Source organism: Raphanus sativus, chromosome 4 (assembly GCF_000801105.2).
Source record: "Raphanus sativus cultivar WK10039 chromosome 4, ASM80110v3, whole genome shotgun sequence".
Classification (NCBI taxonomy): domain Eukaryota; kingdom Viridiplantae; phylum Streptophyta; class Magnoliopsida; order Brassicales; family Brassicaceae; genus Raphanus; species Raphanus sativus.
Window position 1 is genome coordinate 1,238,937 of NC_079514.1, and position 23,816 is coordinate 1,262,752.

The following is a 23,816-nucleotide window of genomic DNA, read 5'->3' on the forward strand; positions in this document are numbered from 1 at the left end:
TATTATACTATAAGTAATTAGTTAATCTTTGTGATAGGTATGTTACCTTCGGGTATAATTTTTAATATGTAAACATATTATATATACATAAATAAAATTAGTTAAGGTATAGAAAATTTACTCTAACCAAAATCTACCCAGTATATTTTTGGGATAAATTTATGATTACAAAATAAAATTTAAAAACAAAAAATATTTCCGAAAATACGGGTCAAAATCTAGTTTCTAATAATATTGCAAATTTATAATAATAGAAAGGTAGATCTCAAGTTGAAACTGACAAAAAATGAAAGAAATTTAGATCTGAAAAGTTAAAACATTTTCTTGAGTATGCAAGTAAATTGATAATTTTTCAAGATCTTCAATTGTATATTAATCTAATATGGTAAGTGATTTCACAATTATTGTATATATATTTTAATTATTGTAGTTTAATTGATTTATCTTCAATAAGTATTTTAATATAACTACACCACGCCCGTATATATAGGAATTTTGACTTCAAATGGTATAGTAGTATTGATATGTTTCCATATATGTTTGTTGTGAATATTTATTTTTGTGGTTCGCCGTCTATAAAAAAACCGTCGAAGGAACCGTTACTTCTCAATCTCAACACTCCCTCCCCATCTTGTTTCTCTATTCTCTCATCTCATCTCTTCTCTCTCCATCTCTTTCTTTCCCCTCTTCTCTCTCAATATATTATTGAAACGAAACGAATCATTTGCGATCTCTTTGGTACATTTCAAGTTTGATCTTTTGCCTAATTTTCATTTGATCACCTTCGATAGATTTTGAATTAGTTCACTGTACGATCCATTTACAAAGATGTTCGTGAAGAAGCTGGTCGAGAAAGCAGCGAAGAAGGTGACATACTCGTCTCTTTTTATCGAACTGTTCATCTTCTTCTTCTTTAATTGGTCTTTTCAGATTCAGTGTGATAGGAAAAAAATCGAAACTCTGAAAATATACAGAAATCGATGTTAGATCGACTGTTAGAATAATATTTTGTTTTTCTTATTAAAAAAAATAGAATTTTCCTTGGCTCCGTTATTATTACATATATTTTCTTTATGTCGATTAAGTTCGTCCTTGTGTCGGATTAGTAACACAGATCATACTACTTGTGAACGTGACTGTTACTCCGTGTCGGTTCGTGGTTAGCCCAGATGTTAATCGATATTTTAATTAAAAAATAAAAAACATTTATGACGTAAGATGTTTTTGTCGACACGCATGTTTCGTGTCCTAAATTTTTGAAAAGTCGAATTAAATGCGTATCCAATCTAGTTACTAACTATCTGTTGACTTTTTGACTTATCCATACAATAAGAACCGAACCGATATATGTTTAGTGTCTCCCAACCGAACCAGCCGGTTTAGTTATAGCCAGAAAAAACAGAACACAATCATTCAAATTTTTTACCATTTTCCTCTCCATTGTTGCAGCCTGGAGGAAGCTCATCAGAAGGATTAAGAGCTAATGACGTTGAGCCACGTATCGTATTACACTATGGAATCCCATCAGCAGCTCACTTGTTTGCTTATGATCCGGTTCAGAAGATCCTCGCAGTCTCCACCAAGTAAAGAGCTGTAAAGAAAGTTTTTTTCCTTTTCAAGTTGTTTCACTTTGTTGTGACATCATATTGTTTTTGATTATCAGGGATGGTAGAATCAAGTTGTTTGGGAAAGATCAGACTCAGGCTTTACTAGTGTCAGAAGAAGCATCCACAAGCAAGTTTCTTGAGGTGCTGCTCACTTATATTATCTTCTTCTTCTCTCCTTTATTGCAATGACCTAGCTTGACACAAATTTTTTTTGATTCTCTAGTTTGTTCAGAACCAAGGAGTTCTTCTCAATGTGAACTCCAAGAATCAGATTGAAGTAAGACATTTTCTTGAATCACTCAAGTAGTACTATAGTAGTAGCCATTTTGAGCTAATTTTGTCTGAAATCTAAAACTCACTCCAGATTTGGGACTTAGAGAAGAAGTTTCTATCTCATGTTCATGTTTTCAACGACGAGATAACATATCTCAGGGTTGTGCAACATACACCTTACTTGTATGCTTTCATCCTCAATCTTCTTAACATAGTTTCTTGATTTCTTTGATAATGAGAGCAAGTTTTTTTTTTTTTTAACTTGCAGTTATGTCGGAGACTCTTCTGGTAATGTATCAGTGTTGAAGATTGATCAAGACTCTAATCAAGTGATACAAATGGACTACACTATACCTTATCTTGCATCAAATGGTAAAAACAAAAAACCAAAAAAAAGAAAAACAAATATCTCTTTGGATTCTTGAAACATCTTCTTGTCTGTGTTAAGGCTCACCAGTTGAAGCCACTGATGATACTTCAGTTGTGAGCATTCTACCACAGCCAACAGCCGAAACCAAAAGGATCCTACTGGTGTTTAGTAGCGGGTTCATCACGTTATGGGACATCAAAGAAAGCAAACCGGTTCTCAAAACAGGAGGCAACGGTATTATGTTAAAGCAGGAAGCAAAGAAAGCCACCTGTGCTTGTTGGGTTTGCCCTTCAGGAAGCAAAGTAGCGGTTGGATACAGCAACGGAGACATTCTAATATGGAGCACGACAGAGACTTCTTCCACGGTCTGCAAGCTGAACCTCGGATACAAAGCCGAGAAGACACCTATAGCTTCTCTAAAATGGGTCTACGCTGAAGGGAAAGCAAGCAGAGTTTACGCCACCGGATCATCCTCAAACTCCTTGCAGGTGGTTTTACTCAACGACCAAACCGAAGTAAAGATGGTTAAGCTGGGGCTTCACGTCTCTGAGACTTGTCTTACCATGGAGATGATTGTAGCTGATGGTAAACAGGACTCTCTACTGCTTGTTCTTGGAAAGTCTGGACGTTTGTATGCTTACGATGATCACATGATCGAGAAGTATCTAATCCAATCTCAATCAAAATCACCTCCTTCTCTCCCTAAGGAGAGTCTGGTCAAGCTTCCGTTTTCAGATTCTTGCGGTGGTGGTGTCACAGTAGGAAAGTTCCTCACAAACCCTTCACACCACCTGCTGAACCTCTCTGACGAGGATTATGCTCAGCTTGCGAGAGATGCTGGTGCAGTACCGTTTCTTCCTTCTCAGATATCTCCAAAGGAAGGTTACTTCCCTGGTTTCACAAAGGTTAAGAATGTTTACATCACTGGACATAGTGATGGAACCATTGGTGTGTGGGACATGTCCTGTCCTTTTCTCATTCCTCTCTTGTTCCTGAAAGAACAGGTAAAGAGTTTCATAGACTATTTATTAACTATTTAATATATAGTTAATAAATAGTTAATCGTACATATTAACACGTAACTAGTCTGGATCACTTCTGTACTTTCTGCTTCTGATGTTGTAAGATTGTTTATTTTAGCAGGGTGATACTGCTGCATTGATGGCTTTGCATTTCGACAGCAACGCAAGGCTTCTTGCCTCTGGTGATCAGAACGGAATGGTTCGTCTTTATAGGTTCAAACCTGAGCCATACGTGACAGAAAACAGTTTCATCCCTTTCCAAGGTAATGTTAGAAAGTTGTTCTTTTACTATTGTTTTCTTGTTGTTTGTTGTGTCTTCTCATACATTTGATTACTCTTTTTGTGTTGCTAGGAAGCTCAAAGAAAGGGAATAACCATATTGTTCATAGTGTTAAGTACATAAAGCTCACTGGCTCCATAACCTGTATCCAGAAAAGCCAAAACCCCAAGCATCTTGTTGTTGGATCAGATCAAGGACATGTTTCTCTGGTTGACATTGAGGAAGCAACTGTGTTATACACAAAACACATTGCTAGCGACATCTGTCCAGGGATCACCTCCTTGCAGTTTGAGAGCTGCAGTGTGCAAGGCTTCGAGAAGAATGTGTTGGTGGTTGCTATGAGGGATTCGTCTGTTTTTGGTTTGGATAGTGACACAGGAAACATGATTGGAACCAACATGATTAAGCCCAAAAAGCCATTCAAAGCTCTGTTCATGCAGATTCTAGGTATATATATATATATATATATATATATTCACCTCTTTTAAAAAGTAGTAAAAAGGATTAAAATCTATTAAATGCAGATGGAAAACAAGACTCTTCAGCAAATGGGGAGAGCATAGTTGAGGATGTTTCGACAAGGCAGCCTTTGGTTTTGCTTTGTTCTGAGAAAGCTATATACATCTACTCATTGTCTCAAGTTGTCCAGGGAGTGAAGAAGGTTCTTCACAAGAAGAAGTTTAGTTCTCCATTTATTTGCTCAGCTTCTACCTTCTATGGAACCACCTCTGGTGTTGTTGGTCTAACACTTGTTTTCTCTGATGGAACTGTTGAGATAAGGTGAAAACATCTCTCTTGTATTTTTTTTGTTTCTTTCTTCATATTCAAGGTGGTCTCACTGATGCTTTTGAATTGTTTTCAGGTCTTTGCCAGAACTCTCTCTTCTAAAACAAATCTCTATCAGAGGCTTCACATACTCTTCACCAAAACAAAACTCATTACCAGAGATTACCATATCTGCCTCATGTGATGGAGATCTTGTCATGGTAACACACACTCTGCAAGTTACTAGTAGTGAGTATTTTAGTTGATCATCATCATCATCATCTTTATCTTGATGCAGGTGAATGGAGATAACGAACTTATTGTCAGCTCAGTCTTACCTCACAAGGAAACATTTAGGCTAGTGGAGTCTTTGAGCAGAGTTTACAAGAAAGATAACCCGGTTTGTCACGATGGAATCATTGCTGCATCAGCGGTTGCGTCATCTCCAAAGGAAAAGAAGGTGAAGAAGCAACATTTTTCTCTCTCTAAAGCTATATATAAACACACAAATGAGTTATAACTAATAATCCATGTTGGATTGTTAACAGGGTATGTTTGGTTCTGTGTTCAAGACTAAACCCAAGCGTGCAGCTGAGACAGAAACAACAGAAAGCACCAAGGAAACTATTGAGGAGATTTCTAAGATCTTCACCACAGCTAATTTCCCTTGGAACAACGACAACAACAACGTTGAGCATAGTAGTAGAGAGAGCAGTACGGTGGTTACTAGAGTTGACGATGAAGAAGAGTTGGACATAGGTAAATAATAGGTCTAACATATCCTTAGTGATGTGTGTATGTTTTCTGATCTTTTTTTCCTTGTAGATGACATTGACATCGAGGATGATGATCATCAGCAAGAGCAGCCTAAAGAACAAGGGATATTGTCAGGGATTAGTAAACAGAAGCTGGCGAGTAAGTTCACGAGCTTCAAAGGTAAGCTGAAGCAGATGACGGCTAAGAATAATGAGAAGAGTGTTGTGACCAATGAAGAGAAACATGAGGAGAAGAGTGGTGCCACGGTTGACCAGATCAAGAAGAAGTACGGTTTTGCTTCGTCCGAGGTAAGCTTCTCTAGTAGATAAATTTATGTAGCTTGGCTCGGTGGTTTATATTTTCGGTGGTGTTGTGTAGGAAATGGGTGCTGCCAAAATGGCTCAGAGCAAACTTCAAGACAACCTGAAGAAGCTACAGGTACTCACTCAACTAAATGTGCATAAACTTGGATTGTTTTTCAGAGACTTAATATCTGTTTTGTAATCTGTGCAGGGAATCAGCATGAAGACGACAGAGATGGAAGATACTGCAAAGTCTTTCTCCTCTACGGCTAAGGAACTGTTGAATGCTGTGGAGTTCAACAAACAGAGCAGTTCAAAATCATAGCACTATGTTGATTTCTTTGTTTGAATTAATATTTGTTTCAACACAATTAATTATCTTAAAGAACTCAGAATGTGATTTGTTGTTGTAGATAGCTTCTCTAAAAGTTTTATACTGACACTTTCGATGAGCTTTTCAAACTTTCTTTCCTACTTAAACCCAAAAATTCAACCTGTAAGCCCGCAAAAGGATAACTAACTTTGTAGAAAAGTCTATTCGACTATTCACCAATCGATAGAGAGGAAAGATAGAGTTTGAAGCAAACACAGTGATACCATATCTCATAAAACTAGAAACAAAGTTCAAAGCTAAATCCAAAGTTATGATGAGGAGTTGAAGTAAGAGATGTGAATTAAATCCCAGTTAACAACATAAAAGAGGGGAAAACATAGAAATAGAGTAAAACTATTCTTCTCCCTAACACTAGTAGAGCTAACACATAAGAAGAGAAGATACTCCATTAAACAAACAGCTGCTGATCCATCTCTTAATCATCATCTTCCTCCTGTAACAACATAAATCAAGAAAAAAAATTCAACAATAGTATAAGAAGAAGAGAATGGAGGGAATTTTTTTAAAAATCGTAGTAGAAGAAGAAACAAACCTCATCACTAGCAGCATCATTCTCATCGTTGACTTCAGACTTGGACTTGTCAGAGTCATCATCTCCAGCTGTACTCGTTCCATTAGCCTTGCAAAAAAAATAAAAAAAAATATCGAGATTTTACATTTGTTGTCCAACAGTAGAAGAAAATGACAAAAAAAAAGTAAAAGAAAATACCAATTTCATGTTGTATTTTTGCATAGTCTTGGCGTATTCAGTCTTTTTGGTCTCAGCCTTTTCTACATAAGGAGCTTTATCCTGTTTCATTTGATTTTGAAAATTTTAAAAACAAAAACAATTGAGAGTAGTAACCAGATCTAAAGGTATTTAAAACTCACATCAGCAGTCATGGATTTCCATTTGGCTCCAGCAGCTTTACCAACCTTTACACATATATATATTCAATAAGAACCATATATATGCTGCTGCTATATAGTTTGTTAGTGGTTGTAGATAGATCTCAGATTACTACTACTACTTACAGCTCCGACGGATTTGTTGTTAGGGTTAGCTACATTGAACTCCTTCCGGAATCCCTCCCTTAATTCGTTCATCGATAGCAATAATCAGCAACAACACTGTTAAATAATCAATTAAGGAGAAAATCGATTGCGGAGACTTACAGGAAGACGAAGAAAGCACTTGGTGGCCTCTTTGGCTTGTTTGGATCCTTCACTTTCTTCCCCGCTTTCTTCCCTCTCGTTTTCAATCTGTTTTTTGAAAATCGGAGGTTTCAGATTCACGATAAGAGACATGCGAGTGTGTGCGATTTAGAAGGAAGATATAACCTCTCGTCGGTGCTCTTCGCTTGAGCCTTGGTTTCACCACCTTTCATCTCTCGAGATCTGCAATAGAGTAGAAAATGAGAACGAAGAGTGACTTGGGGGGACTCTCAGAAGAAGAAGACGCGGTGAGAGCAAAGCTTTTACCTGTGAACGAACGAACGTTAGGGTTTTCTTTTTTTCCTTCTTTTGTTTTTTGACGACGATTCAGATCTTTTTCTCCGCTTCTTTGCTAAATCTGATGTGCTGTTTAATTTATTTATTTTAAATCAATTCCAGATTTCTTTTCCAAAAATAACTATATTTAGTGATGTGGCGGGGGATTTGCCGGGTAAGATAACTTTGATGCTGTTACTTTGGATCTTGACCGTCCATCTGATTATCTTTGGTAATCTGATTTCATTTTCTTTCCGCCACGCAAGTAACCATTGGCGCCAACCATTTAATATTCTCTTTTTTTTCTGACAGAATTGAGTTTTTTTCTATAAAAAAAAATACTACCCCCCCTATCCACCATTTGCATTTAATATATATATTACTCCCTCTGTTTTTTAAAGATCCATGTTCTAGGAAAAAAATTTGTTTTAAAAAGATACATTTTTTATTTTTTCAATGTATAATTTAATGAAAATCTGTTAACTTCAAGAAAATTAATTGTGTTTATTGGATTTTTATTAGTTAAATATTATGGAAAATTGTTATTCACAAAAATCAATGCATTTTTAATGTGATTTCTTAATATACGTGAAAAGTCTAGAATATGTATCTTAAAAAAACAGAAGGAGTAGTTAATAATTGATGACTCACTCCTATTTTCTACATACTATTTTAATCATTGATTATGCAGATGACCGTTTTCAATTTTCAGCTAAAATATCTATGCATGAATAGTTGAACAACTCACACTTACACTCACTCTCCTGATATTGATTACAAGAATTACTATTGTTTTCTCATTTCTGTAAACTTTTACACTTTTGTTTGGCCTGAATACACAAAAAATTATATATTTTTATCAAATATAATTGGTAGATCTAAAACAGTTTTTTACATAATCAAACAAACAATAGGAACAAGACAAAGTTCAAAAAAAAAAAGGAACAAAACAACAGAGCCTTTGACATTACAGCAAAATATGTCAAGGTCCCAGACTCCATCTTAATTATCTTCTTCTCTTACAAACGGGAAAGATTCGAACCTACTGGGAAATAAGACACTATAATCGGAGCTCTTGAAGAATCAGATTTTCTTTTTGGTTTCTCCAGAGACATGACTTTTGAGTTACTAGTACTACCATCGATTGAGCTAATCTTTGAGCCGGATTTTGGAACGAAGCAGCCAAAGAAGGACGCGAAGAGAGACATGATCGGAGTTTTTTTTTTAAGTATGTAGTCTTTAGGCGATGGCTAATTATGTTGTTTATATGTTTATGTTTAGTTTCAAGTTATACTATGGGAGAAGGCTACCTATGTATTTATAACACATATTAGCTTTGAATATTCTTGGACACGTTTCCTGGATGTTACCTCTTATTATCTTGCTAGGCAAGCTTTGCCCTGTTCTCAAGTAAATTTGACAATTTGTACATACTAGTGGCCAACGTGGAAAAGAATAGTGATATTCTCTTTTTGTCGAGATTCTATGATTGGGGTGTGTCTTCATGTCAAGATCCTATCATTTTTTCTAAAAATAATATCTTGACTCGACATTAATTTGGGCCTCATAAACTATAGAAAAAAATAAATCAAACCCAGAATGCAACCCATCAATACTATTAATTTTGGAACATGACCTATTGATTTTAGTTGGATCTATTTAAAAAATATGAAACCTAAAAAAAATCCTTACATGCGTGTGTTATATAACTGTTATAATCTAAACTAGATCTTGACCCGCCCAACCGGGCGGGTATTTATTTTATGTTTTAGTTTTTTTATTTATAAATGATATATTTGTAATATTTAAACATAAATTTAGATTTAAAATTAACATTTGTAGTTATAATAAAAATTAAAAGTTAAAAAAAATATTTTGATATAAATTTTAAATTCCTAATTAAAATAATATAGAGATGGGTCATAATTTTTTTCAATTCCAAAATCTTAGCATTATTAATAAAAAATAAAATAATTTATAAATAAATAAAATATGTAAACATATTTGAAATTAAAATAAATTTGTTAAAAAAAAAATCTTACGCCATTGTTATTTATTTCTATAGTTTGACCCGTGGCCGTAAAATATTTGCTTTCACTTCAATGTTTTTCTTTGTTTTAATGATAATATATATATATATATATATATATATATGTATTTCTATGTGTGTAAATTAATATGTATTACATAACTGTTAGTATAACATTTTAAAACAAAATTTTTATTTATTACTTTAAATAATTATATTATGTGATTTAAATCGTCTATTATATCACATTGTATCATATAAAATCTAATATTTATAACTAATTGGACTTATATTATAAAAGTTTTATACTAACAATTTATAAATAAAATATTTTATATTTTATTTATATGATATATAAATTGATTTTGATGTGTGATTTTTATTTTATTATTTTATTAATAAATATTGAAAAATATTTAATGTTAACAAAAAATCTATAAGGAAATTTATTTTGGTTAAGGAAATCTATTATTTAAATTAGGAAAAGACATTAAATACTTAAATGTATCATTTAAATAAGGAAAATACAAAATTCTCTACTATCTTTGTTACCAAACAAAAGTAATTTTTTTTAAAGACTCCTATCTCTATTACCAAACAAAAGCTTAAAGTACTTCTACTTTAATAAGATAGATAACTGCTTATGTTCTATGCGTGTATACCATGGGTGTTTCACTGTTTGTCGGGATTATAGCAGTTATAGAGAGAAAACCTTAGATCAGGGAATCATTACAAAAAAATATTAATTTTTGAATATTAGTTTTTAAAAGTTAATTCTTCAAATATCTACACAAACAATCTAACAAAATTTTGAAAATTGATTCATTTTCTTTCAAATATGTATCTAAACAAACTATATCTATACTACTAAAAGAAAATCATTAAAAAAAATCTGCTTAAAAAAATTGTTGGACCCTTTCACTAACTAATTATTTTTGATCCAAGTATTTTAAAATACAGAAATTGAAAAATAATAATTTAAAATTTAAATCATGTATAATTTTTTATTATATATACTTTATAGTAATTAAATTAAATAATGATTATTAAAATATGTATATAACCCGAGGATAACCACAAAATTAAGCGGAACGGATGCGGATACAAAATTATTTGTTTGCGGGTTGTACGGGTCATATTTTTTAACCAAAAACAAAATTTAAACCCCGTGGATTGGCGGGTCAGTGGGCGAGTTCGACCCGTAATCCAGCCTTAACCGTGTGTATAACAGATTAATTTTTAAATTGCTATTATTTAATAAAATATATTTTGATTAAAATTTATACACAAATAAAATTACAAAAATACAAATATAATCAGAAAGAAAAACAAATATCAAAAGTTAAATTTAAAATAAAAAATATACCCGCCCTTAAAAAGGCGGATCAAAATCTAGTTGGTAATTATTTTCCATTAAAAACTATTTTGGGTTCGGCCTAGCAAAAGTCATATGAACCACCGCAAAACATAAAACTAGCGCAGCGCATGACTTTAGAAGCAGAAAAGAAAAGCCCAAATACGGAAAGCGAAAAGCACGTCGTATCGACAGTATATGGGTATCCGTCGGTGTTCAACAAGGAAAATTCCATTTTCTGCTTGAAGCAGTGGCTAACTCGGTTTGATTATTTTGGACTACGAAGACCTCGGTCGTGCTTCTGGTTTCCATTCCCATTAGAACATTGATGCCGGATCAGATTTTTTTGGATTTTGCTTCTATTCTACACAGTGCCGTGCGAACACTTAAAAAGGCCTAAGGCGAATGATAAAAAGTAATTTTTTTTTATAAATTTTAAGCTAATACTAGTTTAAAGTTTTATAACACATACTTTGTAGTAAAACTATAGATAAAAACTCTTATGTAAATGTTATTTTTCTTCATACACAAATTTTCTTATAAATTTTAGAACAAATCAAAAAATCATAGAAAAAATTGTGGCATGAAAACATAAACTGAAAGAAGCTAATACTCCCTCCGTTTCATAATACTTGATGTTTTACCATAATGCACAAAGATTAAGAAAATTGTATTTTTTAATAAAAAATATTTTAAAGATATAATTTTAAAATCAATTAACCAATAATAAAAAAGATTGTGAAAACTAATTGGTTAAACAGTTTCCTATAAAATTAAAGTAACCTTAAAATCTCAAAATTTCAACTAATTTGAAACAAAATTATATTTCTAAAACATCAAGTATTATGAAACGGAGGGAGTATATAAAAATAGCAAAGTCTTAATGATAGCACATAGGAGAGTCAAACTAATGTACATAAACGTAACTAGAAGAACACTGTAACCACTATGCCATAAGGTAATTGATGTATTTTGGAGGCTCTAAAATTAATATATTTTAGGGGGCCTGAGGCAAATGTCTTTTTAATAACACCATAAGCACGGCTCTGATTCTACAATCCCTCGTAGATTTTATTCTAACAATTTGCATGTATAGATCATGTTCAGATTTAACACATAGGTTTATATCGGTTTTCTGTCACATCCTATTATCCGTATAGTAATCATATATCATTCGAGTTATATAGGATCGTTCTGATATACCCCGAGATAAAATCTAAAATTTAAAAGCAAAATCTAAAAATATATACTTATTTATAAGTAATTGAGTATTTATGGTATTTATTTAAATTTTAAATATTTATTGTTAAATATCATATAAATTTAAATATGAAATTGAATATTTAAAATATATATTTATGTTACATATATTTAAATTATATATTAATTTGGAAGTTCAAATCGGTTTCTTTGGATATTTTTCATATTTTTTGGATTTTTGGATTTTCGAATTTTTCGGATTATCAATTCGGATTCGATCAATAACACTTCGGAGACAGATATGTTTAATACCACCTTACAAAATCTATTCAGTATTTTTTACATTTCAGATCGAATACATATTAGATTTTTCGGTTGAGGTTTAGTTTGAATTACGGTTATGGATTTTATGTCCAGTCCTACATGTATCAGAATTTTCCAGAAGCCTAATATTTCTCTAATTAATTTATCAAATTCAACCTCTAGGAAACCAAAAGATTCAGACAACTTCAAAGAAGGACAGATAATTTCCAGAGCTAGGAAGAACAAGAATCTCTTATATCTCTCTCTTCCACTTAAATATTTTAGGTCTTTTTCTTAAAGGAGATTCAAAGTCTTTAATCAAACATAATGTTATTTAGGACTTATGTTAAGTCTTTTGGTATCTAGAAACATATTTTAAATGATACAGATAAATATTTGGTATATTCCAAATATTTATTATTCATTTATTAGTTATTTTTATAATTATATTTATTATTTTAAGTTTTTACGATTTTCTTATATATAGTTTCTTATGTCTAAGTTTGTATTCAGTTGATTGATTATTAATAAAATATTTTTTTCTAAAAATACTTTTGTAAAACACTGAGAAGAAAATTTTTGAACCTAAATAATTTTTAATTAAACACTGAAAAAGTATTTTTAAACCTAATTTTTTAGTATTATTAGAACCAACGGATATAGTTTCATCTCTTAAAAATTTCCACTACATCACTAAGTTATGTTGGGTTTGAGTAATTTTTGTGATGGGAAATCGGAAATAATTCTTCTTTTTGGGATAGTGCATGTAGGTAAAAGATCGAGTTCATTTCAAAAAGCTTGGCTTCTTAACTGATCCAGATCAATCTGTAGTCAAGATTCAAAATTTTCAAATAAGTGATGATAATTTAGTACATTTAGGATTGACAGAAGCAATGAACTTAAATTTAGATAAGATTTATGTCGGGTCTTTTGGTATCTAGAAATATTAGTCACAAGACTAACAGATTCTAGGCCATGTTGGTTTGAGTATTTTTGTGAAGGGAAATCGGAAATTATTCTTTTTATTCTTGGGTTTAGGTATAAGATCAAATTCATTTCAAACGCTTGGTTTCTTAACTGACCCAGACGATCAATCTGTACTCAAGATTCAAAACTTTCAAATGTGTGATGATAATTTAGTTAATGCAACTTAGCTAGTGTATGTGTGTCAATAAGTGGTCCCTTTTGTTAGCTCGTGCTTTGAAAATCTACACCGACTGTCCACACAGCAAAGACCAGATTAAATTAAGGAACGTGTACCGTATAATGAGGTTCCAAACTTGATAGACCACTTCAAGTGTGTGTATGTGTGAGTGTCCGTTTACAATGAGGAAAAACATGTTTTTGTTAAATTTCTCACCCTTTATTTTGTGGACCAAAATTTAGTATTTACCTAATCTGGAAAAAATCAATGTTTTTCATATATAATTTTGTTTTAATATGGAAACGTTCCGAGTAATTACATAATGGAAATCTATTTTATCCAAAGCAAATAAAATTGAAAATTAATGTCAAATCTTATTAACCCATATGGAAGGAAATTCCTATATGAAATTACTCGGAAACTCTTTTATATGTAAAGTTTATGATCATTTGAATGTTTATTTTTATTTTGATAAAAGGCTAGCATATGACAAATTTCTTATTTTTATAGCAACTTGTTTGAGAATAATGGATACCGAATGATTACTAAGGTTTGTGGAAAATAAATGAATAAATTTAACAAAGACGCTTTTAAGCATTTTGCTTGGACAAAGAAACGCCTTTTTTACTTTATAAAGGTTCCAATTCACATTACTGTACACAAGAGTATTTTATTATTTCAATATATATATGTATATATATATATATATATATAATATATATATATATGTAATCATATTACATGAAATAGCTTATGTTACAGTGTTCGTAGATCAAATGGTTACGAGATCATTCAAAGGGAATAGTACTGAGCGTTACAAGAACATAAACGAAAAGATTGGGTTAAATAAAATCCAGAGTTCTTGGTTATTTATATAGTTTTAAAAATCGAAATTTTCATCCTGTTTCCAATTTACTATGATGTGAACATGAGTTCTAAATAGTTACAAAAAAAAAAAAACATGAGTTCTAAATATGTGGAATATAGTGAAACTATTTATAAATCTCCGAAGTAAAACAAAGTTCTAACAACTTTTTTTCCCAGTCACACGTTCATATTGAAATTGGTCTAGCTAGGATATTTTGTCTATTTTGTTTGGTCGATCTTTTTGGCATTTTCTTATATAATTTTAATTTATTTTAATTCAAAAATAGAAATGCAAAATCGACAAACAAGACCATAGCATGGAAAATGTAATAAAGAATGGTGGGTTCCTTCCTCAGACCTTCTCTTCCACAATCTAAAAAAAGAACTCTAATCTTCTTATATTATCCCCTATAACCCCCTCAAATATCCTCCCCCTTTTTTTGTTTGGTTTTCACTAAATCAAGATTATATTGCAAAACCCCTCTTTAATTAATTCGAAACTCAAACAATGAATGCTTCATAGCTACTTGATCATCCACTAGCTCTTGTCTGAAACAAGACATAGAAGAATCAGACACCTGATCAAATGGGCCATTGCATTTCATCACTCTTCTCTTCCTCTCCTTCCAAAACTGGTCTCCACCATAGTAGTCATGGTAATTAATTACGAATCTCTAATCATGAAACTCTTCTGCATGTTCTTGTGTGTGTGTTTTTTTAAATCTCTAGGTTCTCATCTCTTTGTCCTTGTGAATGATCAATCAGCCTCAACGAACAACCACAGTAACGGAACAGAGTTCTCGTCATCAACAACCACCACCCCCGCGACGACAAACAGCAGCGCCGGACTACGGAGCCAATTCTCCGAGGCGATAAGCGAGAGTTCCGGTGGGATTGTGACTGATTCCGGTCAACTACTGGAATCGCCACATCTCAGAGTCTACACCTTTCTTGAACTATCGACGGCGACCAAGAATTTCAGACCGGACTCTATGTTGGGTCAAGGAGGTTTTGGGAAAGTTTACAGAGGTTGGATCGATGCCAAGAGTCTTGCTCCTTCTAAAGCAGGCTCCGGTATGATCGTGGCCGTTAAAAGATTGAACTCCGAGAGTGTCCAAGGATATTCAGAGTGGCGAGTAAGATCTCCAACTCTCTAATTTTTACCAATAATAACATGATTTATTTTCACATTTTGATTACTTTCTTTAACGGGAAAACATACAAAGAACCAATAATTACGGTTTTCGATCAAGATGAAAGAGTTGACTATTACAATCAAGAAACGACGAAGACTTTCTGTTGCAATCTTGCAAAATGGTTTAAAGAAATATTATATCATAATAATATAAAACATTTTGGTGCTAAGATTTAGGAGATTAATAGTTTTAAATTCAGGCGGCTAGAAGTCTTAGGTTATTTAACAATGACAACAAATTCGCTTTTAGATTCCTCCTTCTGGACTTTGACTTGGGGACACGTAGTAACATGTTATTAGCTTATATAATATCATCACTAAAGTATTACTCGTATGTAACATTATAAATTAGTATTGGTAAATGTTTAGAAATTATAAACTATATTTACTTTTAAAAAAATTCTTTAGCACGGTCAGTTTAGATATATTTAGGTCCAAGATCTTTCAGCTGGTTTATTGTATATTTTGACGGAACTAGATTTAATCTTTAGGTTAATTAAGCTAAATGAGATTTTGTGGGTTTGTTTTTGATGACAGTCAGAGATTAACTTCTTGGGGACGCTTTCACATCCAAATCTGGTGAAGTTATTAGGATACTGCCGGGAAGACAAGGAGCTTCTCCTTGTCTACGAGTTCATGCCTAAAGGAAGCCTTGAGAACCACCTTTTCAGACGTAATTAAGATCTTTGAATCCACAAAACACCATCCATATGATTGGGCGGTTTTGTTTTTATTCACTTTGCATGATTTTTATTTGATTCAGGAGGCGAGCCTTTTCCTTGGGACCTAAGGATCAAGATTGTGATCGGTGCAGCTCGTGGTCTTGCGTTTCTACATGGCTTACCAAGAGAAGTCATATATAGAGACTTCAAAACCTCCAATATACTTCTCGATTACGTTAGTCTAATCAAAAACCCATTACATGATAGTCATGGCAATTAGTAGAATCTTTAATTGTTTGCTTTGCTAATGAGATTTTGTTTTGAAATTTTTCATCTGCGCAGAATTATGAAGCAAAGCTTTCAGATTTCGGTTTAGCAAAGTTAGGACCAGCACAAGAGAAGTCACACGTTACGACTAGGATCATGGGCACGTATGGTTACGCTGCTCCTGAATATATGGCAACAGGTACACTTAGAAAAACATATATATTACATATATAGTTTAGTTTATAGCAAAAACATTATGGACTTTAAGTCTATGATATTTTATAACCGTTTAATTAGGTTATTTTGCTCATCCTCAGGACATTTATACGTCAAAAGTGACGTCTATGCCTTCGGTGTAGTACTATTAGAAATAATGACCGGACTAAGAGCACACAACACAAAACGGCCCAACGGACAAGAGAGTCTAGTCGACTGGTTAAGACCAGATCTCTTAAACAAACATGGAGTGAAACAGATAATGGACAAAGGAATCAAAGGTCAATACTCATCCAAAGCCGCAGCAGAAATGGCACGCATCACACTCTCTTGCACCGAGCTAGACCCAAAAAACCGACCAGACATGAAGGAAGTAGTCGACGTACTCGAAAACATCCAACGCATCAACGTTGTTCCAGACCGTTCTTCCACCAAACCTGCTGTTGCTAGTTCTTCTCGTTCCTCGCCACTTCACTATCAGTATGGATATCGAGCTGGCGCGGCGGGGGCTGAACGGAGGAGGCCGTCAAGACCGTCGCCTGGAAGGGTTGGAGCACAGAAAGAAATGGTTGCTTGATGTTATTTATTTATCGGCCATACTGATACGATATTGTTTCAAAGTCCTTTTGATTCTATTCTATTCTATTTTTTAACTCTATTTATCTTTAAATCAGAGTAACTAAAATTTATTTTGATACCATATTATTGGTGTGATTTGTATAAAATACCGTTTTCTTGTGCTGTTGTATGAGATACTAATACTAGAGTTGCTCAGCCGTTGCAAGATGAAAAAATGTAAAATTTAATCAAATATCATGTAAATACCTCTTTATAGTTTAAATGCACAATATGAAAATAGTCGAGAATCACAGTTTCCACTAGAAATCGTCAGTGCTTCTGAATTGTCATACATATTAGAATTTGGTTTTATTGCATTATATTATTCAACCAGGTGTTTAAATAAAAATATTTTATTACAAAATAGTTGATGTTTACATTATTTTAGATATGATTTAATATTATTTGCATTTTGTGGCAGTTAGAAAATATTGTCTTTATTTCTTATTGATTGAATTAATTTTATTTAATGATATTTATATGTAACCGAAATAAATTGTATAGAAAATGTATTTTGTGAGAAAATCTTAAACACGGCTTATTAAAACAGAGAGATTGTTAAAATATTTATCAGTTCACTAACTTGAAACCAAGATCAACATGCTATTGCTTAAATGATTTCATATACGAGTACAAATCAAATCTAATACTACATCACAAAATAGTTAATATTCGGTATCTAAAAGGGTGTATTATGAGATCATTTAAAGGGAATAGTACTGAACGTCACAAGTTCATAGACAAATACTAAATTTTGTGGTCTCCATCCCCAACAGACTATGTTACGTATAGTTTTTTTTTTAAATCTAAAATTTAACACTATTTTATAAATAAACGAATTATTACAATGATGATGTGCACATGAGCACTGAATAAATGAAATTAAAATTAAACAATTTAAAGATTTCCAAACTAAAATCCAAATTCACAAATATATTTTTCAAATCACACGATCAAAGAGTCAAAAAGCTTTGGCTAGGATTGATCTTCTTGGCAATTTCGTATTTATATTTTCTCGTGGAAAAAAATAACCGACCTAAACATGGAAATGGTCAAATAGATAATGGTGGGTTACCCCCTTCCTCACTCTCAATCTTCTTTATATGCCCCCAAGTTTCCGTCATTTTCTTTTTCCATGATAAAAAAAGAATATTACTAGTTGATCATCCCATAGCTATTTTCTGAATCGGTAAACAAGAAAAACAAGAAGAAAACTACTGAAATGGGTCTTTGTATATCATCCCTTTGCTCTTCCTCACCTTCCAAAACAGGTCTCCATAGTCATGGTAATTAATTAATCTATTTGAATCCAAATACATAAAACTCTTCTGCATGTTCTTGTTTTTATCTCTTGCATGGTTATTACAATATTCTCTTCGCAATTTTTTTCCGACGTCACACAAATCTCTTTCACTTTCTGATCTCTCTCTTTCTCTCTTGACTTTGTGACATGGTAACTCAGCCTCGACGAACAACCACAGTAATGGAACAAACAACAGCGTCGGAGGAGGAAGCCAATTCGTGGAGGCTGCGAGCGAGAGTTCCCGTGTGTTTATGAGTGATTCAGGGCAGATATTAGAATCGCCAAATCTCAAAGTCTACAGCTTTCTTGAACTCAAGACGGCGACGAAGGGGTTCAAACGGGATTTGATGGTAGGTGAAGGAGGTTTTGGTCAAGTTTACAGAGGTTGGATCCATGCCGAGACTCTTGCTCCTTCTGTAACCGGCTCCGGTATGACTGTAGCCGTCAAAAGATTGAACTCCGAGAGTTTCCAAGGGTTTGAAGAGTGGCGAGTAAGTCAACAGACGACCTTGACTATTTTGTTTGTTTCTTCATTGCCGTAATGCTTACGTAATTTCAACAAACACTTTGACTATTCCAAACAACAGACGACCTTGACTTTTCATTGGACATTTGGACTCTTGCAAAATGATTAAAAATAATATTAAAATTAAACTATAATAAATAAAACATTTTTAACACATCGTTTAGGATTTTAACAGTGTTAAAAACTCAGGCATTTATTCAAAATATTATGTTACTTACCAGTTGTTTAATACCCAATTTGAAATGGTTTATTGTATATTTTGAAGAAAACAAAAAATAGTGTTCAAGTTACAAAGCTAAATTTTAGAATTTGTGGTTTTGATTCTGGGCAGACAGCAGTTAACTTCTTGGGGGTGCTTTCACACCCAAATCTGGTGAAGTTACTAGGACACTGCCGTGAAGACAAAGAGCACCTGCTTGTCTACGAGTTCATGCCCAAAGGAAGCCTTGAATATCATCTTTTTCAACGTAATGAATACTTTTTACTGTTCATCGTTATATATCAAAGACTGATTCATAAAAACTTCGATTTGGTTTCAGTAAAGGAGTCTTTTCCTTGGGATCTAAGGATCAAGATTATGATCGGTGCAGCACGTGGCCTTGCATTTCTACACGGCACACAGAGACCAGTCATCTACAGAGACTTCAAACCTTCGCAAATACTTCTCGACTCGGTTAGTCTAATTAAATTATCATTATATATATGATAGTCACGTTAATTAAAAGTGAATCTGTACTTTTTGTATTCTTATTGAGATTGTCGTTTGATATTATATCCGCGCAGAATTATGAAGCAAAGATTTCAGGTTTTGGACTAGCAAGGTTAGGACCATGACCATCACAAGGGAATTCACACGTTACGACTAGGGTCATGGGAACATATGGTTACGCTGCTCCAGAATATATGGCAACAGGTATATAAATAAGGGAAAACATATACAGTAGTTTTTAATATAAGAAAAACTTATGGACTTTGATAAACCCTTATAGTTTCATATAGTTTAAGATGACCTAGTCACCAGTAGCACATGTAAAGTAGCAATGCTTTGCTTAGAAATATACACAAAAAGGGAAAATTCCTATGGACTTCCCAACGAACTTACGAAAAATATTTATTTAATTCTGTGGAGAACTTTTTCTAAAGATTTTTTTTTTGAGTAACAGTATTCTAGCTGACTACCCGATGTTGGATCACATAATAAACGGTTAGCTTGTTTTCTTCATTCTCAGGCCATTTATACGTTAAAAGTGATGTATACGCCTTTGGTGTGGTCTTGCTGGAAGTAATGACCGGACTAAGAGCGCATGACCCAAAACGACCTCACGGACAAGAAAATCTAATCGACTGGTTAAGACCAAAACTCTCAAGCAAACACAAAGTGAAACAAATAATGGACAAAAGAATCAAAGGTCAATACTCATCCAAAGTGGCAACCGAAATGGGTCGGATCACACTCTCTTGCATCGAGCTAGACCTGAAAAACCGACCCCACATGAAAGAAGTACTTGACGTACTCGAAAACATCCAACACATTAATGTTGTTTCAGGCGGTTCTTCCCACTAATTCGACCGGTGCTAGTTCTTCTCATTCCTCCCCACATCAATGTTATATTGGTATCGACTTGGCGCAGTTGAACGTCAGCGTGGACGGTTGGAACAAAGAAATAAATGGTTGCTTGATGTTGTTTTTTTTTGCCGCACAATAAGGATTTAGGGAGTGTTATTGGATTATGTAGTTATCTAGATCGATTTAGTTTTCCTAATAATTCTAGTGTTCTTTTTGGTTCTATTATGTTTGAAGTAGGAATTTAATTGCTTGTGCCCATTTTCTTAGTGCTTTGTGTACAATACAGTTTCTTTGTGTTGCTGTATTACATACTAGAGTTATTCAAACATTGCTACTTTAACAATGTAAATGTTTAAAATTAAAATTGATTTACATATAAAATAAACACTCTTTATTACAACATTCCCAGAATGTTGCAAACACTAAATATAAAGTACTGAAAAACGAAATATTCAATCCTCTATTGCAAATGTTACTAGGCAGTATCATCAGCAGAAACCTACTCCAAAATGAAAACAAATGTGTTTTGAATGTCAAACTAAGTAAGTTTATAGATAGTATCTTCACTTGGCTTTAATCATCTTCCTCCCTCATCTTTTGGTGGAGACTTATTATTAAGTCAAACTTGGCAATAGATCCAGATTCAGTCACCTCCTGGTCATCGTCCTCCACAGGATCCACACTCAAATTAACCCCTAAACCTCTACCACCTTCACCTTCCGGAGCACAACCACCACCTGCGGCAACACCACCACCGGAGCTTCCTCCTCCGTCAGAGAAAATAACAAAAGCAGAGTTTGGTACCCGGAATCATAACCCCCCAGCCACCGAAGAGGATTTATTACGATTTGGCAGAAACACTTGATAATTCCTATCTCTATGACATATCAAATGTCCAAACACAGTTAACGGTGTCTTGATCTTAACAATGTACAAACGTATATATACAACGCCAATGTATCGGAAGCCCTAGACAAATTAGGAACTTTAATATAACGATACTATAAGATATATGGAAACATAAGGCAATCCTTATCTATAGGATTCCCTTTCCTAATACACAGCCTTCCACGAGCGGAATGGTCTTCCACATCACATGACTAAAATCGCCTAAACTCAGCGGGCTTAACGACGAAATAAGCTCGGATATAGCTTACATAAGACTTGGGGACTTCGTAGGTTGCTTCAGAGACTTCATTTTATAATTTAAATTACTTCAATAAAAATTCTTGTACTTTTAAAAAATTGGAGGACTCGATTATGACATAATGTATACAAATATTCTAAAGGTTGAAGGATTTTTAAAAGTTTTAATCATTTGCATGAAAACAGTACTTTCTTTAACTAATTGTTGTCGAAACACATATATGCTATAATTTGAATACACACAAATCTGTTACAATGCGTATTGGTTCAAAAGGTGTTAATACAATTGATTTAGAACAGTAACCATAAGTCCATAACCATTTATGATTGATGATTCATACAACCATTTATGATTTGATGATTCATACACTACCTTAACGAGACACAAGATTTTTTTTCTTTGCCAGAGATCTAACGTCTAACGAACGTACGAGACTTGTTTTTTTGGAACTGTTTCTCTTTTCCAGTGTGTTTTTGATCTGACCGGAGATGGAGATTGCAATTATCGTTGCTCTAAATAACAAAATTTAAATATTTCTATATTACATGCATGTGATAGGAGACATCTGACAATGACGTGACTTGTAAAGTGTTTTATCGTCATATTATTTATTATTACAATACTATTGCTATTTTTTTTTTTCAATAGTCTAATACTATTGCTATTCTTCGCTGGTGATATTTATTACATTTTCCATATGCTTTCTATTTAAAATTTGAACACTAATGTGTACTACAATTTAAACATTTTCTATATCGCTCTTTAGTTTTCATTGTCAGAAATGAAGCTTTTGAAGGTATATGCAATGATATATCACATACTAATTGTCATACCATATTGTACTATCTATCTGAAAATTTGTTTTTCTTGGTTTAATTGTTACCGAATAATAACCTGCGAAAAGTATTATAACCACTGTATCAATGATTAACTAAAGCTAGTTTGTAAATGCAGATCGACTAAGAAAATGATTCAGAGTTGTACTAAACAAGTTAATAATTTACTGTTAATGTCGACGTGTACACCATATGTGTTAAGATGTAAAAGTGATACTACTGAAATAACTAATCTGAATTAAATACTATATGCTAAATGCAATACATATTTACTAGTTCTTCTCTTGAGTCAATACTCAGCAGTACACATATCTTCAACTACTGATTTTTAAATACTATTTTTTACTCTACCGCTTAAAATTTATTTATTTACAACTTCTGGAAAATAAAATTATTTATTTTTAATCAGCACCAATAAACCATTGATCATACTTATGACCAAAGATTACCAAATGTCCAAAAAAAATCAACAAATCTGAATAGATTTCACTTTCACTACCGAAATTGCTTTCACTTAAGAACTTGTTCAACCCTAACGTTTCCACCCTAAATCTTGCATTTATAAACAGCCAAAGCATGAATTGAATGAGTAAACGTTCTCTAAAAGGAACTTCTATTTTTTTTATAGACGAAAACATTATAAGTCAAAGTAGTGTTTGCATGATAAATGTTAAATAATTGGAACGTTGAAATGTTGACAAAATAAACCATTGCAGAAAAAACAGAATTCAATCCCATTACACCCTCGAGATTATGTTTACAGACTATTGAGTATTGACATATCAAATGTTTATATTATGGTAAAATATTTACTTGTTGGTTTCTTGCCAGGTTTATGAATATATGTAAAACAAAAGTTTTGATAACTCTTTTAAGGCTTATCTTAGATTATAATCCAACTTCAATAGTTTTCTAAAAAACAGATACAAATATCTAAAATTCAAATATGAAAGATATGTCATTACTCATTGAATAACAAAATGGAAACCTAATAACTTTCTACATGATATTATTCTATGGAGAGCAAAATTCAATTGAAAATATTAATGATCAGAACTCATCTAGCTTAAATTTCAGATATCTTGAATATTAAAAATTCCACTAAAATGAAATGGTTATTTACAAATGGCAAAACACTTACTACACAGTCTACAGGCAAGGTCAGCATAATTCTGGGTAACAATAATTCTTTGGAAAGAGAGCAACTCTTTAGCTCTATAAATAATTAATAGTACATATTAATAAGCTAAGATTATGAATTCATAATTGAATATGTTGACTTTCAAGTGTGTTACAAAGCGCCTAGGGGAGGCTAGTGGCAACGAGCCTTCTTTGTCTGAAAA

At 32.9% G+C, this 23,816-nt stretch overlaps 4 protein-coding genes and 1 pseudogene across 6 annotated transcripts; 3 read left to right on the forward strand and 2 right to left on the reverse strand.

Moving 5' to 3' along the window:
- Window positions 1-534: 534 nt before the first annotated feature.
- On the forward strand, window positions 535-5,837 carry LOC108855046 (uncharacterized). Of its 3 annotated transcripts, none has more exons than XM_018628744.2 (16): window positions 535-867; window positions 1,450-1,593; window positions 1,664-1,748; window positions 1,831-1,884; window positions 1,972-2,063; window positions 2,149-2,252; window positions 2,329-3,254; window positions 3,391-3,535; window positions 3,625-3,999; window positions 4,077-4,332; window positions 4,415-4,538; window positions 4,616-4,777; window positions 4,866-5,076; window positions 5,143-5,381; window positions 5,452-5,511; window positions 5,587-5,837. In XM_018628744.2, exons 2-16 carry the CDS (start codon window positions 1,484-1,486, stop codon window positions 5,698-5,700), a joined length of 3,057 nt encoding a protein of 1,018 aa, XP_018484246.2. In that variant the 5' UTR covers window positions 535-867; window positions 1,450-1,483; the 3' UTR covers window positions 5,701-5,837. The 3 variants fall into 3 exon arrangements, with proteins under 3 accessions (XP_018484246.2, XP_018484244.2, XP_018484245.2); XM_018628742.2 differs by having other exon boundaries at window positions 536-867; window positions 1,450-1,583; XM_018628743.2 differs by having other exon boundaries at window positions 536-867; window positions 1,450-1,583; window positions 3,394-3,535.
- Window positions 5,838-5,950: 113 nt separating this feature from the next.
- LOC108855047 (high mobility group B protein 4) lies at window positions 5,951-7,367 on the reverse strand. The gene is made up of 8 exons (XM_018628745.2): window positions 7,231-7,367; window positions 7,090-7,146; window positions 6,925-7,011; window positions 6,784-6,841; window positions 6,640-6,684; window positions 6,479-6,559; window positions 6,302-6,388; window positions 5,951-6,202 (listed from the first exon to the last, which is right to left on the reverse strand). Exons 2-8 carry the CDS (start codon window positions 7,134-7,136, stop codon window positions 6,185-6,187), a joined length of 423 nt encoding a protein of 140 aa, XP_018484247.1. The 5' UTR covers window positions 7,137-7,146; window positions 7,231-7,367; the 3' UTR covers window positions 5,951-6,184.
- A 646-nt stretch (window positions 7,368-8,013) lies between these two features.
- On the reverse strand, window positions 8,014-8,532 carry LOC108852253 (uncharacterized). Its single transcript, XM_018625757.2, has one exon. The coding sequence runs from the start codon at window positions 8,445-8,447 to the stop codon at window positions 8,259-8,261; it is 189 nt and encodes a 62-aa protein (XP_018481259.1). The 5' UTR covers window positions 8,448-8,532; the 3' UTR covers window positions 8,014-8,258.
- A 5,947-nt stretch (window positions 8,533-14,479) lies between these two features.
- Window positions 14,480-17,222, forward strand: LOC130512028 (probable serine/threonine-protein kinase CST). Its single transcript, XM_057010108.1, has 6 exons — window positions 14,480-14,792; window positions 14,902-15,272; window positions 15,869-16,004; window positions 16,095-16,228; window positions 16,336-16,459; window positions 16,578-17,222. The coding sequence occupies exons 1-6, from the start codon at window positions 14,723-14,725 to the stop codon at window positions 17,051-17,053; spliced, it is 1,311 nt and encodes a 436-aa protein (XP_056866088.1). The 5' UTR covers window positions 14,480-14,722; the 3' UTR covers window positions 17,054-17,222.
- Window positions 17,223-18,201: 979 nt separating this feature from the next.
- LOC108851361 (probable serine/threonine-protein kinase CST) lies at window positions 18,202-20,824 on the forward strand (annotated as a pseudogene).
- The last annotated feature ends 2,992 nt before the right edge of the window (window positions 20,825-23,816 follow it).

Excerpts from the sequence above, each read along its gene's own strand:
- LOC108852253 (XM_018625757.2), bottom strand. The coding sequence starts at position 8,447 with ATGTCTCTCTTCGCGTCCTTCTTTGGCTGCTTCGTTCCAAAATCCGGC.
- LOC108855046 (XM_018628742.2), top strand. The coding sequence starts at position 829 with ATGTTCGTGAAGAAGCTGGTCGAGAAAGCAGCGAAGAAG. Across the intron at positions 1,885-1,971 it reads ACTCCAAGAATCAGATTGAA|ATTTGGGACTTAGAGAAGAA; the intron begins GTAAGACATTTT and ends AACTCACTCCAG. Across the intron at positions 5,382-5,451 it reads ACGGTTTTGCTTCGTCCGAG|GAAATGGGTGCTGCCAAAAT; the intron begins GTAAGCTTCTCT and ends GGTGTTGTGTAG.
- LOC130512028 (XM_057010108.1), top strand. The coding sequence starts at position 14,723 with ATGGGCCATTGCATTTCATCACTCTTCTCTTCCTCTCCTTCCAAAACT. Across the intron at positions 14,793-14,901 it reads TCTCCACCATAGTAGTCATG|CCTCAACGAACAACCACAGT; the intron begins GTAATTAATTAC and ends ATGATCAATCAG. Across the intron at positions 16,005-16,094 it reads TGAGAACCACCTTTTCAGAC|GAGGCGAGCCTTTTCCTTGG; the intron begins GTAATTAAGATC and ends TATTTGATTCAG.
- LOC108855047 (XM_018628745.2), bottom strand. The coding sequence starts at position 7,136 with ATGAAAGGTGGTGAAACCAAGGCTCAAGCGAAGAGCACCGACGAGAG. Across the intron at positions 6,685-6,783 it reads ACAACAAATCCGTCGGAGCT|GTTGGTAAAGCTGCTGGAGC; the intron begins GTAAGTAGTAGT and ends ATATGTGTAAAG. Across the intron at positions 6,560-6,639 it reads GGAAATCCATGACTGCTGAT|GATAAAGCTCCTTATGTAGA; the intron begins GTGAGTTTTAAA and ends CAAATGAAACAG.